A 17,434-nucleotide genomic window follows, 5' to 3' on the forward strand; every position below is an offset into this window, starting at 1 on the left:
AAAAGGAAATTGCTTTCTGGGTACTCCACTAAAACGTTAGAATTCCTGTCTTACGGTCATCATACAACTTTATTTATTATTTGCTAATTTTTGCTGACGCTTTATCAAGGCGGTGAGCTGGCAGAATCATTAGCGCTTCGGACAAAATGCTAAGCGGCATTTCCTCCGACTCATTACGTTCTGAGATCAATTCATTCCGCAGTCAACTTTGCCAATATCATCCTTTCGGAGTCGATTAAATAAAGTACCATTTAAGCACTGGGGTCAATGTATTTTGACTAATCTACTTCCCACAAAATATCAGGTTTTGTGCCTATATTACAATGGATGAATTAATTGCCAGTTTTATCAGCGAATGCTTAGTGACGCAGCAAGTTCTTAGTTTCATAATAGGGGATTTTCTAAATAGGGTGAGGAGGGGGAACATTCGCGAGCCTACATTTTATTGCACCCACAGGCTGGTATATTCGTATGTAATACACTAGCTGAAAAATACAGAATTACTCATAAGTAACATAAACGTCCTAAATTCAGTGGCGGCGTTAATCAAGATGTTACACGTTTATCTAATGTGTTATACTTATCATTGAGTGGAGGCGCAACGGCCCAGTGGTTAGGGCAGCGGATTCGCGGTCATAGGATCGCAGGTTTCGATTCCCAGACCGGGCGTTGAGTGTTTATTGAGCGAAAACACCTAAAGCTCCACGAGGCTCCGGCAGGGGATGGTGGCGAACCCTGCTGTACTCTTTCACCACAACTTTCTCTTACTCTTTCTTCCTGTTTCTGGTGTACCTGTATTTCAAAGGAGCCAGCCTTGTCACACTGAATATCCCCGAGAACTACGTTAAGGGTACACGTTTCTGTGGAGTGCTCAGCCACTTGCACGAGCAGGCTGTTCCGTTGATCGGATCAGCTGGAACCCTCGACGTCGTAACCGACGGAGTGCCAACAACAATATACTTATCTTTATTAACGTATATCGAATTATACAGATATATATATACAAGATTTACACAGAGTTAGAAGTTGTAATTCGCCCGCGAACCCTTTTCTTAGGAAATTTTTACCCTCCGCTCTAAAAAGCTTCCCTGCCTTTAGTCTACGGTGAAGTCTAATAAACGGGAGTTAATTCCTCTTGATGTTGGTCATTAATTTAATAAGTCCTGCCGCTAGATGTCGTTGATGGCAGCACGTGATAAACAGCATGGCGGCAGAAATTAAACATCTTGTTCCTCGCTATGCAGAAAATATTGAAGACGGTGTCCTTGCTGCGAGCCGCTTGATAAACGATGGAATACCTACCGATACTTCATACGAGCAGGGAAATGTCGAAAAAGAAATCGAAAAAATGTTCTTGGCTGCTCGAGCGAAATACTTCGGTGAAATGGAAAAAAGTAGCAAAGACGATTCTGGTTCGGAGGAAATCTTTATCGAAAGATCCAGCAACTTAGCTCCTCCGTCTTTAAAAAGAAAAAGGCACGTTGAATTCTTGACAGCAGGTCTTCGAGAGTTGGGAGTATCTTATCAATGTCTCGATGCCAGCCGAACTTGGATATGTTACTGGATTCTTCACAGTCTCGACCTCTTAGACGCCTTACCTCTTTCATCGGAATTAGAGACTCAGATTGCAAATTTCTTAAACCGCTGTCAACATCCAGATGGAGGTTTCGGCGGAGGACCGGGACAAGAACCTCATCTCGCTTCTACTTATGCTGCAGTTAACGCTTTATGTATCCTAGGCACTAAACACAGTTTTGATGTGATAGACAGACCGAAATTGTTGTCCTTCTTCTTTCGTATGAAACAACCTGATGGTTCTTTTACTCTCCATCAAAACGGTGAAACGGACGTCCGTGGAATCTACCTCGTTGCCAGTGCTGCTGTACTCAGCAATATTATTTCCAGTTGTTCAAAGTTGTTTTACCTATCACCAGAATGGGTGGCAAGTTGCCAGACATACGAAGGTGGCTTTGCCGGGCGTCCCGGTTTGGAGGCCCACGGCGGTTACACATTTTGCGGACTCGCTGCCTTGTGTCTTTTAGGCAAACTCCATTTGTGTGATACTAAATTGTTACTTCGTTGGATTGCAAACAGACAAATGAAGTTCGAAGGAGGTTTTCAAGGTCGCACTGAAAAACTGGTTGATGGTTGTTATTCGTTTTGGCAAGGTGGTGCCATCGCGCTTTTACAATCGGCTTTACAACAGCAAGGTGACCTGGGGTTTCCAGCTGACACCTGGCTCTTTCATTCTGGTGCTTTGCAAGAATATGTATTAACTTGTTGTCAACACATGCGTGGCGGTCTTCGTGACAAACCTAAGAAATCCCGGGACTTCTATCACACTTGTTATTGCCTGAGCGGATTGTCTATCGCTCAGCATAACGGCTCTAAACTCGCTTTACACATCCTTGGGGGAGATGACAACGAAGTGAGACCCACACATCCCACTTTTAATATTTGTGGAAATAGTGTTTACAGAGCTTTGCAATACTTTAAGTCTCTTTCCATTCCTGATGATCCTTAGCATTTATATTTATATTTAAGAAAATAAATGCGGAAGAGACCTATTGTAGTCGAATTTCGTGGTTACGTTCCTCCTTCCTATGCTCTGAATCAATGTAAGAGCAATAACTCAACACTGAAATAACATTTAAACTTGGTTCCGGTTTCATGTTTTCCTTTTAAACTCCTCTTCATTTAAAGAATGCTACTGAATTTATTTTCCAGTTATCTTATGACATTCTGTAATTTTTTTGCAGAGCGAAATTTGTGCTGTTATGTAAATTCTATTGGTGTTTTATTTATTTAATAATTATTCCTTCCGTCTTCCTCCATCTCAATAAGAGTTTTATATTTATCTAGCAACATGTGGACGGAATCAGGCTATATTCCCGCTTATGTTTTTATGAACTTTTCATTTTAATATATCTCATTGTTGAAAAATTGTTCATTAAAGTTAGTTAAGATATAGACAACAGAGGAAATATAGTTTGTCCATGTGTTTGGTAAATGAATTCAATTTAATTGACTTTTGGTAATCCTTCAGTATGAGGTGATTAAAAAAGTAAATACAAATTGGTTCTTATTTACTTACAGCGAAATATATTCTGTCATTCTTTACTTTCGAATCGATCGAAATGACACGAGGAATTCTATACCAAAGAAAAATACATTTGTTCACTTTTTGGTTGCGAGAACCAGGCAGAGGTAAATAATACGTACACCACTCGCTTTCGGCGTAACAAAACCTTAAACACCGGGTGTGCGTATTCTTTACTTTCGCCCAAATGGACAGTTCTCAACCGGAGTCCATATAAAAGTTCTTTGGGAGTCCACGCAAGCTAAATAGTAAATTGGGGACACACAGTAGTATATTAAGGGTCCGTGAAAAGTTTTTGCGGTTAATGTTTACCATTTTTGCTTTAGATGTTTCTTATTGCAAGAAACCACTTGGTTTCTTTAACTTTTTACAAACTTCAGCCTACGCAAGTGAATGTGTGACAAACAAATTACGTATTTTGAAAGAATTTTCTATAAAATTAATTTTTAAACATCGAATGGCTATGGGGTCCACCTGAGTAAAATATGGTTAAAAAATGATTGAAAACAACTGATCTAAATTGATGTAATTGAATGTATGTTAACATTGTCATATGTATCTTGTTAATTGAACCGTGTGATAAGCAATTATTCTAAAACAAGACGCTTATTTGAATTTTCTCTCTCTGTTTCTCTTTGTCTAAAACAGTGGTTCCCAAAGTGGGTGGTATTGCCCCCGCTGGGGGCAGTGGAAAGTTCCAAGAGGGCGTTGAAGTGGAGCGGCGATAATGTGGTAATGATTCATATAAAAACAACAGAACAATGGGTTCATTACGTTCTGTTTTGTTTGTGAAATGCAATTGCTTTGAATTTGCTTCAGAAAGAGGTCTATGCTTGGGTGTCAAGGAGGAGGCAGCCCGAAAAAGTTTGGGAACCACTGGTCTAAAACAGTACAAACGTTATTATTGAACATTATTTACATTTGACAAATACTTGTCCTCATCTTGTTTGTTGTTAGCACAACGTTTCAGCTGATATACCCTCCAGCCTTCATCAGGAGGTCTGGGGGAAATTTCAAACATGGGTTCTCATTCCTAAGGTATTTTTCGATATTATTATTATTATTATTCAGGTGACTGCCTGGAATCGAACTCGGAATCTTGGGGTTATAAGCGCGGGCTACTAATCCCAAGATTCCGAGTTCGATTATAGGCAGTGACTTGAATAATAAAAATAATAACATCGAAAAATACCTTAGGAATGAGAACCCAGGTTCGAAATTTCCCCCAAGACACCTGATGGAGGCTGGAGGGTATATCAGCTGAAACGTTGTGTTAACAACAAACAAGATGAGGACAAGTATCTGTCAAATGTAAATAATTCCTCATCTCTTAAATATAGAACTGTGTTATTGAAATTGAAGAAAGTCTACTCCTGATTTGTGATGAAGTTCATTGAGTGTTAAATCTTTCTGCATTTCTGACTGTTCCTTCTCGTTTCATATTCATATTGTTATCAGTAGTTTGTTTACGGAGTGCAACGCTATTGGATTTGGGTATTTAAAATCAAAAACAACAATGAATGCTCGTGCAAATATGACAAACCCGTTTTTGATGTAAATTGTTTAAAAGTGGATAAATTGTGTGTGAAAGAGAAGGAAACCCTTACGTTTTCGGTCAATATAAAACATCCTTACCCGGCAACAAAAAAAAAAAAAAGAAATTAACCAGCCTGGGGTGGGTAACAAGTGTGTGGAAAACGAATATGAAAAAAAAAAAAAATGCACGCTGACGACCCTGGCGGGGTGGGGAGGGGACTTTCGGAAAATTCACAAGATCCGATTTGTTTTCCTGAAAAAAGTATTTTTCAAAAATCGCATTTCCAAAATTTCAACCCCACCCCACCCACTCCCCCCTCCCTTCATTTTTCACTATTTCCGGGAGTATGTAGAAAAATGCAAAGATTACGATTCTGAAAAAAATTTGTTTGTAAAATTACAATTTTTCAACAAGAAAAAAAGAAATTAATATTTGCCCTCAGGCCTTCAAGCAGGCTATCCACATGCTAGAAATAACAGCCAAAATCTCACAAAACTGCGATAACATGATGAAATTTTGAAAATTTTTTTCAGAATCGGATCCTCCATAACCAAAAACGTGGGATTCCGTAAAAAAAAAAAAAAATCAATATATATCCATTTTCTCAAAAGTTATGATTGATAAAAAAATCGGATCTTGTGAATTTCCCAAAAGTCCCCTCCCTACCTCAGGGTCGTCAGCGCACATTTGTTTTTTCATATTCGTTTTCCACCCACTTATGAACACCCAAGTTTGCCCAAAGAGAAGGAATATGAATTTCCTTTTTGTTACTTCACTTCAGGTCAGCCTTGTCTAGCAGAACTTTGGTCAGTGGCAATCATCCTACTCTTCCTTTTTTTTCTTTTAATTTCACATCTTCATCCATTGTCTTTATTGAAGCTAATAGCAATAATTTTTCAACCTTTCCTGTCCTGGGCTATGCTCTCTACTTACTTTTTTTCATTCTTTTTTTTTTTTTTTTTTTCATCAATCAGAAGGTCTGTACTCCTTGGTCAACTTCTTCCATTGGGTATTCCGGGGCTAAAGCACTTTCGCACCACTCCTTGGAAAATGCAGTTTTTTTGAAAAAATATTTGTGGATTCCTACGTTTTAGATGTTGGTGATTACAAATATGCAAAAAAAAAAAAATTTTTAATTTATTTATTTATCTCTGTCCGTTTATTCATAAAATACATTTGTCAACTAAATGTGGCAGTCCTATAGAAGACAGTGTTACTGTTATTTTTAGCCATAGGAAGACATATCTATCTCTTTATACATATATCTATATATGCTTATTGAATTTAAAAGTTTCAAAACGTGGCTTCTTGCATATTTGGAATCTCCGTCATCTAAAACATAAGAGGAAAAAAATTTTGAAAAAGTTCAAATTTTTTTTTGTGTGGGGTTAAAAATTTTTTTTGCATATTCATAATCTCGTACATCTTAAACATAGGAATCCAAAAAAATGCATTTTTCAAGGAGAGGTGCAAAACTGCATTTGCCCGAGTATTCCATGTAAAGACTTCACTGGCATTGCTGGTTACTGGTGTTCATAGTGTGTCAGTTACCCCATGTTAATCTCATGTAGAGTCCTTAGAGATCAGTGTGGATGATTTTATATGACCAAAGAACTGAGCAAGATTCGTCTAGTCAGTGCCATTGGATTTTGCTTCCTAGTTTACCACTGTTTGAACATTTGATCCTTAGGGTTATGGTTAGAATTCTGGAGCATCAGATATTCTTCAATTAAGCTACAAAAAAGCTGGTCAGGCTTTGCCAATTCTTACCTCGTCTGCTGTGGTGCTATTTTATTTATTTATTTTTGGGTGTGTCAAATGATGCTGTGCAGGTATGTGAAAGCCCTCACTTCCTCCAGGTTTACTGGTTTAACACTAGTCCTGTTTATCAGGAGGATTTGTAGCCCAGCTTTCTTCAAAGTTGTTGACTGTTTCAGTTTCTTGTCCAGCATCTGGTGATGACTGCAAAACAGCAATGTTAAGTTATCAGTAAAATTCGGGTCCTCTAATTGTGTGAGGTGCCCATGTTTGTAAAATGGTAAGGCATAGAAATGGATTGTGTTTGGCTGGAAAACAGTCATACGCCTTATGTTCTTTCATTCTTTTACTTACTTCAGTCATTTGACTGCAGCCATGCTGGAGCACCTCTGGTTGAACAAATTGACCCCAGGACTTATTCTTTGTCAGCCTAGTACTTATTCTATCAGTCTCTTTTGCTGAACTGCTAAGTTACGGGGGTCGCAAACACACCGACATTGGTTGTCAGGCGATGGTGGGGTAGGGAAAAAACACATACACACACATATATGCACACGATGGGCTTCTTTCAGTTTCTGTCTACCAAATCCATTCACTAGGCTTTGGTTGGGCCCAAGGCTATAGGAGAAGACACTCAAGGTGCCACGCAGTGGGACTGAACCTGGAACCATGTGGTTAGGAAGCAAGCTTCTTACCACACAGTCACACCTGCGCCTGTGCTAATAAAATTTTAGGTTTTGGTTAATTAATTATTCTATTTACTCCTAACAATTGAAAAACTTCTTGTGCTTATTTATGCACCACGGAGCCTGGTGTAGCCATCTGGTGTCACCAGTCCTCAGTCAAATCGTCCAACCCATGCTAGCATGGAAAGCGGACGTTAAATGATGATGATGAAAATAACTACCGTAAATCCTCGAGTATAATCCACATTTTTTCCCCAAAATTTAAAGGTCAAAATCCCTAGTGTGTACTATATACGAGGTTAAAAATGAAAAATATTTTCTAAGCAATGTCCGAGTCTCTATTTGCTGTCTGACAATGTTTATTCAGACGCATTTTTGTGATGTCGGGCGCGAAAATACCTTAAGCAATATTTATTTTTCACTGACGTTATTACTGTTATTTCTTTACTTTCTGCAAACAAAGTGTACAAAAAGCTACACGTTTGCATTATGTTATATATACAATAATAATAAAGGACGTTACTATATATATGTTTACAAACCAAGGACGTTATACAGACCTCCTTGACTCTAGTTAGAGAAGGGGTGCGTATTATACACATGGTTTAGGTTTTTCCCCTGTGTATTATACTCAAGGATTTACGGTACTCAACATAAATTTCCAATAATTTACAGATATTGAATACTAATATTTCGTGTGCAAGATTCTTGATGTGGATACGTGTGTTGAAAGAAATACAATTAAACCTTGGGAGAGGCATTATGCCGGTAATAAACACACGCACTGGTTCAGTCCTTTATTAATTTATATAGTTTTTTGTTAAATTATTTCATTGCACTCTTGCAATCTCTTCAGTAACTTGTCTCTCCACTTCCATTTATTTTGAATATATGATCTGGCGTTGTTTTGGCACACATACGAGCTTGCACACACTCACATGCTCATACCAAACAGTTTTGAAACAACGCCAGATCATATATTCAAAATAAATGGAAGTGGAGAGACAAGTTACTGAAGAGATTGTTAGAGTGCAATGAAATAATTTAACAAAAAACTATATAAATTAATGAAGGACTGAACCAGTGCGTGTGTTTATTTCCGGCATAATGCCCCTCCCAAGGTTTAATTGAATACTAATATATTCTGTATTATACAGTTTATGGTGTTTCTGACTATGGTACAACCGACAGTGCATCACTTTCTTAATTAACCTGAAGTAATTTAAGAACAGAAACAAGATTTTCTTGATACTCTGGTGAGAATAGCAACCATATAGAACTTACCTGAGCAACGGACTGACTAAGTTCGTATTTTTGATGTAGTAATTAACAGAACAGTTACAAGTGGTTAGTCTTTGCTATTCTTGGCACAAGGCCCCAAAATTTTATGGATGGGGGCCAGTCGATTAGATTTACCCCAGTATGTAAATGGTACTTAATTTATCGACTTCGAAGGGGTGAAAGGCAAAATTGACCTTGGCAGAATATGAACTCTGAATGTAAAGTCTCACGAAATACCACTAAGCATTTCACCTGTCGTGGTTACATTTCTGCCGGCTTACTGCCCTATCCATGTTGACAATCTTTTCTACTCTAGGCACAAGGCCCGAAATATTGGTGGAGGGGGCCAGTTGATTACATTGACCCCAGTATGCAACTGGTGCTTAATTTATCAACCCCAAAAAGATAAAAGCAAAGTTGACCTTGGTAGAATTTGAACCCAGAACATAAAGTCTCACGAAATACCACTAAGCTTTTCACCCAGTATGCTAACGTTTCTGCCAGCTCGCCACCTTGAAGTTACAACTGGTTATTATCAAAGAATAACTCTTCTTGTAACTTTTTAACTAGATGGCCCTTGTAACACATGGATCAAAGAAAAATTTCTTTTTAGTGCATTGAGAATTGTGTTCATTACTGTTGTTTAATGGTAAATTAAGGAATGCTAGTGTTTATTTGTACACATGACAATCAAATATACTTCTCCTCTGAGCCAACGTGATGACCAGCCTAAAAATCAGATCTACTTCAAAATGTCACTTTTCCATTTTATATGTTACATAAACTTTTATTTAAGAATGAAACTTTGAAGAAAGGTTTCACAGATTATTTCAATTTTATCTGAAATAAAAAATAAATCTCAAATATCAGTTTGATATTGTATTTAAGTTATGGAATTGTAATTTAAAAGTATTTGAGCTTTCATTTTGCACACCATCCTGAGCATGACCGTTGCCAGTACCGCCTGACTGGCCTTGTAGGGTTTTCGAGCGAGATCGTTGCCAGTGCCCCTGGACTGGCTTGTGCGGGTGGCACATAAAAGACACCATTTCGAGCGTGGCCGTTTTCGTGCGGGTGACACGTAAAAGCACCCACTACACTCTCTGAGTGGTTGGCGTTAGGAAGGGCATCCAGCTGTAGAAACTCTGCCAAATTAGATTGGAGCCTGGTGTAGCCATCCGGTTGCACCAGTCCTCAGTCAAATCGTCCAACCCATGCTAGCATGGAAAGCGGACGTTAAGCGATGATGATGATGATGATGATACCTCTTATCTTTCACCTGTTTCAGTGACCAGACTGAGGCCATGTATATATATATACATGCATAAGTACCATGAATTCACATTCTACAAAGTGGCAGACAATTCCGTGAATACTTTACCAGGCAACTCTGGGTAGAAAGTCTAGTAAATACTATTATCAGTACACTTCAGCACCTTCACCAATAGAATTTAATTCCTTATTTGGTCACAATTTTCATTGGCAATGAATTATTTTCTGAAAATCCCTTAAAAGAAGTGGCTTTTTGTCTTGTTTTAACTTTAAAAAAAAAAAAAAAATTGCTCAATGGCATTAATGCCATACAATAAAGTGAGTACATCGTTGTGTCTAGGTACCAACTTTATATTACAGATTTAGTTAACAGAGAGTGGAGGCGCAATGGCCCAATGGTTAGGGCAGCAGACTCGCGGTTTCGATTCCCAGACCGGGCGTTATGAGTTTATTGAGCGAAAACACCTAAAGCTCCACGAGGCTCCTGCAGGGGATGGTGGCGAACCCTGCTGTACTCTTTCCACCACAACTTTCTCTCACTCTATCTTCCTGTTTCTGTTGTACCTGTAATTCAAAGGGTCAGCCATGTCACTCTGTGTCGCACTGAATATCCCCGAGAACTACGTTAAGGGTACACGTGTCTGTGGAGTGCTCAGCCACTTGCACGTTAATTTCACGAGCAGGCTGTTCCGTTGATTGGATCAACTGGAACCCTCGACGTTGTAAGCGACGGAGTGCCAACAGCAACAACAGTTAACAGAGAATTTGCATGGCTCTGCATATTAACCCTTTTGTTACCAACCTGGTTTTAGGACATAAACATCCTGTTTTAAAGTAATTGAAATTAAAAATAAATCTTCCATCAAAATTTTATGCTAATTTAAGTTCCAAGCACCATCTTAATGCTGACATAATTATTTGTCTAAATTCTTAATTATTTGACTAAATCCTTAATTATTTTCAGAATTAATTGAAACAAAGTATGTTTTGGTAGAAATATGGTAATGAAAGGGTTGTGTAAAACATGGTAAAAACTATATCCTGAAAGCTTTATTGAGAGTCACTGAAACAAACAATTTACGGACTCAAATTTGAGACAAGAAGAAAACTATCGAAGTTGCTTTTTTTTTTTAAAGTTCTCTGGTTTTAACCCTTTAGCATTTAAATGAATTTACCAAATATAATGCTTAATTATGTAGATTTTAAAAAATCAATGAAGTATCTCATAGCTTCGAAATTTTTATGATGTGCTGGTAGCATGTAAAAAGCACCATCCGAATGTGGCTGATGCCAGTGCCGCTTTGACTGGCTTCTGTGCCAGTGGCATGTAAAAAGCATCATCTGATCATGGTTGATGCCAGCTCCTCTGGCCCCTGTGCCGGTGGGACATAAATTGCACTGCCTACACTCTCAGAGTGATTGGCATTAGGAAGGGAATCCAGCTGTTGAAACACTGCCAGATCAGATTGGGGCATGGTGCAGCCTCCTGGCTTCCCAGACCCCAGTTAAACCATTCAACCCATGCCAGCATGGAAAGCAGACGTTAAACAATGATGATGATGATGATTGTTTATTTTTAGAATGATATTGTAGGGTAGGTGTGAAAGACTGGATCTGGTCAGTTTCAATACGTCTGGTTTAAATACTTGAGTATTTAAACCAGACATATTAGTTCAATCCTAATCAATTTGATCCGGTGTTTCGTTTGTTGTGGATTACATGATAAGGACTGGAACAAATGAAATTACTGATTATATTTCATCTTACAACAGAATCCATTCACTTTAGTGGTGCAAAAAAAACCCATTGTAGCTGTGGTTTTAGTCTATAAGTTTGCCCAAAGACAAGGAATATGAATTTCCTTTTTGTTACTTCACTTCAGGTCAGCCTTGTCTAGCAGACCTTTGGTCAGTGGCAATCATCCTACTCTCCCTTTTTTTTAATTTCACATCTTCCTCCATTGTCTTTATTGAAGCAAATGCCAACGATCCTTCAACCTTTCCTGTCCTGGGCTATGCTCTCTAGTTGATCTCTAGTGTATCTTGCTTTTTTTTTTTTTTTGCATCAATCAGAAGGCCTGTACTCCTTGGTCAACTTCTTCCCTTGGGTATTCCGGGGCTAATGCAGTTTCGCACCTCTCCTTCAAAAATGCAGTTTTTTGAAAAAAATTTTGCAGATTCCTACATTTTTAGATGTTGGAGATTATTCGAATAAGGCATATAAGACATTTTTAGGGCTCCTTTTTCACTATAAATGTATAGAATTTTATTTGTGCTTGAATGAACAAAGACCAGAGACAATAATATCAAAATTTGAATACCCTAACCCTAAGGCAGTGAGCTGGCAGAAACGTTAGCCCGCCGGGCGAAATGGTTAGCAGTATTTCATCTGCCATTATGTTCTGAGTTCAAACTCCGCCGAGGTCAACTTTGCTTTTCATCCTTTCTGGGTCGATTAAATAAGTACCAGTTAATCACTGGAGTCGATGTAATCAACTTAATCCCCTTGTCTGTCCCCTCTATGTTTAGCCCCCTGTGGGCAATAAAGAAATAAAATAATGAAATAATTAATTCTTTAACTGGTTGTTATGATTTCTTTAAAAGCAGCAAGTGGTTATTGAATTGATGGTTTTTAGAATCAAATAGTGTACTATCCATGTATATTTTATAAGGAAGGGCATCCGGCTATGAAACATCCCTTCAAAAAATGTCCTGTTGAGCCTGTGTCAACACAGAAAAGCATTAGGTATCCATACCTGGCAAGGCCCATTAGATATTACTTCATCATCATCATCATCATTTAACATTTGCTTTCCATGCTGGATGAGTTGGATGGTTTGACAGGAGCTGATAAGGTCAGGGCCTGCACCAGTCTCCATTTGTTTTGGCATGGTTTCTGCAGCTGGATGCCCTTCCTAATGCTGACCACTTTACAGAGTGTATTTGGTGCTTTTTACATGTTACTGTCACAAGTAGTTTTTAGGTGGCACTGGCACAAGTGTTTTTCATATGGCACCAGCACCTACCTGCAGGATTGCCAAGCAACTCTCAACTTGTTTGAGAGAAAAGGTTGAACTGAGTGAAGTGGATGTATGCCAGGTGTTTACGTCCCCGTAACTTAGCGGTTCGGCAAAAGAGACCGATAGAATAAGTACTAGGCTTACAAAGAATAAGTCCTGGGGTCGATTTGATTCAACTAAAGGCGGTGCTTCAGCATGGCCGCAGTCAAATGACTGAAACAAGTAAATGAAAAAGGTGAACAGTCAGCGTATGACAGAGGGACAAAGATAGTTGCCTTACAGTGGAGGGGATACTGGGTCACCCCAGGAGGAGATGGAAGGTGGGAGAAAGTTAGAGAAAGAGAGAGAGAGAAATAAATGGTGTTAGGGATGTATTGGGACCTACCTTGCTGTTTGTTAAAATTTGAGTATTATGCCTTGCTGGGTAGGGATATATTTCTCACATCCTTAATGCTGTCAACATCATTTTTGTGTTTGTCTTTCTGTGCTGGCAAGGGTTCGAGACATTTTGAGGCAGTGTTTTACAACTGGATGCCCATCCTTTGAGCAAATTCCTTATAATACACAGTGATACAGTATATTAGTCAACATCAACAACAGGGTATGTATGTATGAGTGGAGGCGCAATGGCCCAGTGGTTAGGGCAGCGGACTCACGGTCACAGGATCGCGGTTTTGATTCCCAGAGCAGGCGTTGTGAGTGTTTATTGAGCGAAAACACCTAAAGCTCCCCGAGACTCCGGCAGGGGATGGTGGTGAACCCTGCTGTACTCTTCCACCACAACTTTCTCTCACTCTTACTTCCTGTTTCTGTTGTGCCTGTACTTCAAAGGGTCAGCCTTGTCACACTGTGTTACGCTGAATATCCCCGAGAACTACGTTAAGGGTACACGTGTCTGTGGAATGCTCAGCCACTTGCACGTTAATTTCACGAGCAGGTTGTTCTGTTGATCGGATCAACTGGAACCCTCGACGTCGTAAGAGACGGAGTGCCAACAGCATGTATGTATGTGCAGATTTGTATGTTTTATGTATGTATTCCAGCTGATCCGATCAACGAAACAGCCTGCTTGTGAAATTTATGTGCGAGTGGCCGAGCACTCCACCGACAAGCGTACCCTTAACGTAGTTATCAGGGAGATGCAACCTGAAATGAATGCGACAAGGGTAGCCCTTAGAATCACCGGTGCAGCTGACCTTTGCTAGAAGACTGGATTTGAACAATGTAGAATAAAATGTCTTGCTTAAGGGCACAACGCGCCGCCACGAATCGAACTCACGCCCTGACGATCGGGAGCCGATTATGCTGACCACTACGTCAAGCGCCTCGTTGACAAGGACAAAAAGCGAAGCAACTTTTCCTAGTTTAAAAAAGAGTTATTTCCCTTGACTACGTAAAACTATTTAATCACACTTTCATAGGATTTTGTTAAGCAACTAAGATTACAAATTTCTAAGGGCGGCAGAATGAATCAAATATTTGTGTGATCGGTGAGCAAAGATGTAGAGAAATAGCAAACTCCAAGAACTGGTGATATATAACTTAGAAAACTTAGGTTTCAGTCAGTATAAGCCTAGGTCATGTCTAACTTAAAAGCACCACCTGGTGAGGTTTTTTAGATCGTGATTCACACCTCAGTCACATGTAAGACACTATGACCCACTCTAGCAAAGAGTTATTGTTGGAGACATATCTGGGTGTAGGAGGTTGGTTAGGGATTTTGGGAGAAATTTGTCCGGAGAACTTTTGAATTTTATGGGATCTGTTTCCGTTTTGATGTATTTTGGAATAATATAAAAGAGAGCTGGACCAGTTGAGGTAAAGTAGTCGTGTCATAATGTTGTAATGTATCTTAGGTGGCGTAGTCGTGTCATAATGTTGTAATGTATCTTAGGTGGCGAGCTGGCAGAAACGTTAGCACGCCGGGCGAAATGCTTAGCAGTATTTCGTTTGCCGCTACGTTCTGAGTTCAAATTCCGCCGATGTCAATTTTGCCTTTCATCCTTTCGAGGTCGATTAAATAATTACCAGTTACGCACTGGGATCGATTTAATCGACTTAATCCATTTGTCTGTCCTTGTTTGTCCCCTCTATGTTTAGCCCCCTTGTGGGCAGTAAAGAAATAAGAAACGTTAGCACGAAGGGCGAAATGCTTAGCGGTATTTTGTCTGTCTGAGTTCAAATTCCGCCGAAGTCGACTTTGCCTTTCATCCTTTCTGGGTCGATAAATTAAGTACCACTTGCATACTGGGGTCGACTGGAACCTCCCCACAAAATTTCAGGCCTTGTACCTAGAGTAGAAAAGAATGTTGTTATGTGTCTTGAGTTCAATTTTTGTAGTAGGTGGATAACAAGGTGGGGTGGGGGAGTCTTGGCTGGATTTTAAAATTGATGCTAACATCATTTGTGCGATATTGATATAGGTGCCAGGACTGGCCGCCATTGAATTGTACCAGAGGTACCATCCGCTCCATCTAAATTCAGGACCAGGTACTGCAATAGTCTAGCGTTCAAAGGCCCACAGCTCTTCAATGCCCAGCCACAAAAATTAAGAAATCTGCATAAGGTAGAGATAGATATTCTTTAAAAAGGAACTAGACATCCTCCTCTTCGCAATACCGGATGAACCAACAACCCGACATGAGGTACAGACGAGGGCAGCGGAATCAAACTCCCTTATACACCAAATGGGCCAACAGTTGGGACAGAGGCACGTACAGGAGTGGTGATGTGAAACATCCCAGGCTGAGGGAATCAGAAAGACCACGGTGGTGCTCCAGCATGATCGCAGCCGCATGGCTGAAACAAGTTGAAGAGTATCTACACATGGTAGAATTCGAAAACAGATGTATTAGTAGACACCATCAAATCTTTTTTATTTGTTTCGGTCATTGGACTACGGCCATGCTAGAGCACCGCCTCGAAGGGTTTAGTCGAACGAACAGAAGCAAGTAATTACTGGTTAGAATCTGGTACCTATTTTATAAGTCTTTTTTTTTGTTTTAGCCGAACTGCTTAGTTAAAAAGACGTAAACAAGCCAACACTGGTAGGGACACAGACACTAACACAAAGGCAAATCACACATACATATACATGTGTGTGTGTGTGTGTAAAACAAATTAAAAAGGGTGGTTTATTAGCAATTAGAACCTAAAGGCGAAATCAATAGGGGACACAAAAGCGATAGAGAGTACTGATTAGCACGGCCTTTGCTTAGGATAAGAGTTAAAATAACTCGAAAGCCACAAAATCACTGTCTTAATGACTTATAAAGGGAGGTAAGTCCTCAACGCACATAGCCGGATCGCGATTTCGGATTTTGATGTAGGCCATCTTAATCCTCATCAGCGGCTCTTAACGCCTAGGGTTAAAACTCAACTACTTCTGTCAGTCTTATAAGAGAAAATCCGTTGAAAACATGTGTTGATTTTCAAAACGGTAAAAGTGTAAACGACTAATTAAAAGGGCTGGCTTATTAGCAATTACGACGGGCTTCTTGCAGTTTTCGTGTACCAAATCCACTCAAGGCGTTTGGTCAACCAAGGGCTATAGCAGAAGATACTTGTCCACAGTGCCATGTGGTGACATTGAACCTGAAATCACATGGCTGAAAAGCAAACTTCTTACCATGCAACCATGCCTGGGAATTTTTTTTTTTTCTTTTTACTGATTTCGGTCTTCGAATCACCACCTCAAAGGGTTCAGTGGATCAAATCGACCTATTATATGTTATATGTCTGATATTTATCCTATTTTTGTCGTTTTTGCTGAACCGCTAAGTTACAGAAATGGAAATGAACCGATGCCAAACAGTGGGAACAAACACCAACACAAAGATCCATCCATCCATCCACAGGAATGGCTGTGTGGTAAGAAGCTTGCTTCCTAACCACATGATTCCGGGTTCATTCCCACTGCGTGACACTTTGGGCAAGTGTCTTCTACTATAGCCTCGGGCCGACCAAAGTCGTGTGAGTGGATTTGGTAGACGGAAACTGAAAGAAGCCCGTCGTATATATATATATATATATATATATATATATATATATATATATATATATATACACATATATATATGCATGTATGTATTTGCATGTCTGTGTTTGTCGCCACACCATCGCTTGACAACCGTTGTTGGTGTGTTTATGTCTCCGTAAGTTAGCGGTTTGGCAAAAGAGAACGATAGAATAAGTACTAGAAACAAGTGAAAGAATAAAAGAATACATACATACATCAGATTATTGGATGTGGTTATACACCACTGGTCACATTGCGCTTACTTGCATTGTTGTAGCTTTCGAATGTAGCCATCCCTCTGGCTAGGCATTACCTCCTGAACGGAACGCCAATCCATCGCAGAGTGACCCGTCGACAGTTGTCCAAAAATAACTGCAAGGTTCTACCTTCTCATGAGACATGATATTGTCGCTAAGACGGTCCTACAATGCCATACACAGGAAGGATTGTTCCGACTGCCATACCATTGTAGAGATCAGTTGCCCAGTGGATGTGAATGGTTCTTTAAAAAAATAGGGAAAAGAAGAACGACTATGATTAAGTGATTATAAACCTGTTATAGATTTTCATTTCTTCCCGTTATCATAAATGTACAGGATTGTGTAACAACAGATCTGCTTAGAAACCTAGAAGTGCTTGAGTTGTCCAAAAATAACTGCAAGATTCTACCTTCCCATGAGACATGACATTGTCGCTAAGACGGTCCTACAATGCCATACGCAGGAAGGATTGTCCTGACTGCCATACCAAAGGCACATCAAAA

At 39.5% G+C, this 17,434-nt stretch overlaps 1 protein-coding gene across 1 annotated transcript; it reads left to right on the plus strand.

The window, feature by feature from the left end:
• Window positions 1–1,192: 1,192 nt before the first annotated feature.
• Window positions 1,193–3,715, plus strand: LOC106879051 (protein farnesyltransferase subunit beta). The gene has a single exon (XM_014928473.3). The coding sequence runs from the start codon at window positions 1,205–1,207 to the stop codon at window positions 2,522–2,524; it is 1,320 nt and encodes a 439-aa protein (XP_014783959.1). The 5' UTR covers window positions 1,193–1,204; the 3' UTR covers window positions 2,525–3,715.
• Window positions 3,716–17,434: the final 13,719 nt, after the last annotated feature.

This window comes from Octopus bimaculoides, chromosome 5 (genome assembly GCF_046866305.1).
Source record: "Octopus bimaculoides isolate indiv1 chromosome 5, ASM4686630v1, whole genome shotgun sequence".
Taxonomy (NCBI): Eukaryota; Metazoa; Mollusca; class Cephalopoda; order Octopoda; family Octopodidae; genus Octopus; species Octopus bimaculoides.

Bases quoted from the DNA above. Each gene is read 5' to 3' on its own strand.
- LOC106879051 (XM_014928473.3), top strand. From the start codon at position 1,205: ATGGCGGCAGAAATTAAACATCTTGTTCCTCGCTATGCAGAAAATATT.